We start from the raw sequence: 1,659 nt of genomic DNA, 5'->3' as shown, positions 1-1,659 counted from the left end.
ATCTTCAGGTGTCAGGGGTCGGAAATGAATCCACATTATGAACTTCTCCAGCTTGATTATTCCAGAATCGGGTCTCTGTGCCCGGACGGAGCGAACTTATGATCTCAATGAGTACGGTGCGATGCACGCTGCTGGGTCGACTCGCCTAAACTCCTCCTCTCCAATGCCTCTTGCCGATGAAGAAGGTATATAGTAGCACCCGAGCTCACAGTCGCGTACACTCGTCGCTTTGTCTTCAATCACATCCGATTCCTCGTGCTGTTTGATCTCTGATCCGGAATAAGACAGGAAGAATGAAGACCATTGCTTTGATCTGCATGCTCGCCGCCGCGGCTTCAGGCTCCTTCATTCAGATCACCACTCCTGCGCCTCTGACCACACCTCCACCGAACTACAGGAGAGGCCCTTCGATCATCCTCCAGAACACGAACAAAGTTGTCGACGAGCCTGCCCTCCCACCAGCTGCCCTCCCGGAAGCTGCAGTGCTCCCTGTCGTGCCTCCACCAGTGGCTCCTCTCCTTCCCCCGCCCGTGGCTCCTCTCTTGCCTCCTCCCGCCGTTCCCCTTGCACCAGCGCCGATCGCTCCTCTCGCTGTGGCCGTACCGGTAGAGGCTCCCGTGGTGGTGAAACTGCCCGTATTGGAAGACATTCAGATCGCAGGAGTTATACACTGATTCTCGGAGAGCGTCTGAACGAATAAAATGAGTTGACTCGTTAAAAAATTCAGCCCTTTTTTTTCTCGCATCCCGTAAGCTTCCATCAATTATAAGACCCTGCTTCTGCGAATTATCTACAATCATTGGTCGATGCGACATTAGAATTCTCCATCCTCGAGCGAAGAGTCCAAGCAGAGATCTAGGCCGCACAGATCGTTCTTGAGAAGTGGGAGAAATTGATCGCAAGAGTGATGCAATTTCGGAAGTGCCAAGATTTCTAGGCCCCGATGTCGTCCCCCGATATTCAATCATGTCGCTCCCTTCCCCAATGAGCCAATGAGGCCTACTTGCGAAAGTACGCATGCTCCAGCAGTTGAAGTTCTCCGTACCGGAGCACACATTCTCACCTGGATTTGAGGTCTCCTCAGGAGTAAGTGCCCTTTATTCAATCCTAGGCTTGTGACGGCTTTCCCCGTGTCGCAAGCCTGAGTCGGGACTGAGTCTCGAGAAAATTATTCTGTCCATACTCTACCGAGCGAATCAACTGGGGCAGCGTCCCTCGCCGTAGGCCCGAACAGAATGGTACCGGCCATCACAAGCGAGAATTCCGAACAAAGAGACGATCTGCTCGGGGAAGGCCTCAGAGGCTCTCACTCCGAGAAAAAGCTGTCGAATCACCCCCAATACCAAGCCTCTTCCCCAGACTACACTTTCATCGGCAGAGGGGAGAAAAGCAGCGTGCTTGTCAAACATTCTGATAATTGATTCTTTGGATCGAACTCCCTTAAGCCTTTGGCCGAGACGAGGAACCGCTCCGGACGGTGACCCGGAATTCCTGATCTTCTGATGGTGGCGACATTGTGGGACCAGAATCTCGGAGATTACTATCGATTCGCTGCAAGGCAGAACTCGTTCGCGGCCGGATGGCGAATCGTAAGAATTCCAGCGCCGTCCGTGATCGCAGATTAAGGCGCATGGCGGCTATCAGCTCTCGGACCCAAGT

General features: G+C 53.2%; 1 protein-coding gene across 1 annotated transcript; it reads left to right on the top strand.

The window, feature by feature from the left end:
- The first annotated feature begins 293 nt into the window (after positions 1–293).
- Positions 294–674, top strand: LOC108865150 (lysine-rich arabinogalactan protein 19-like). The gene has a single exon (XM_018641880.1). It carries the CDS (start codon positions 294–296, stop codon positions 672–674), a length of 381 nt encoding a protein of 126 aa, XP_018497396.1.
- The last annotated feature ends 985 nt before the right edge of the window (positions 675–1,659 follow it).

Source organism: Galendromus occidentalis, unplaced genomic scaffold (assembly GCF_000255335.2).
Source record: "Galendromus occidentalis unplaced genomic scaffold, Mocc_1.1 scf7180000076352, whole genome shotgun sequence".
Taxonomy (NCBI): domain Eukaryota; kingdom Metazoa; phylum Arthropoda; class Arachnida; order Mesostigmata; family Phytoseiidae; genus Galendromus; species Galendromus occidentalis.
The sequence above is the reverse complement of the archived record's forward strand: the minus strand, read 5'-3'. Positions and strand labels throughout refer to the sequence as shown.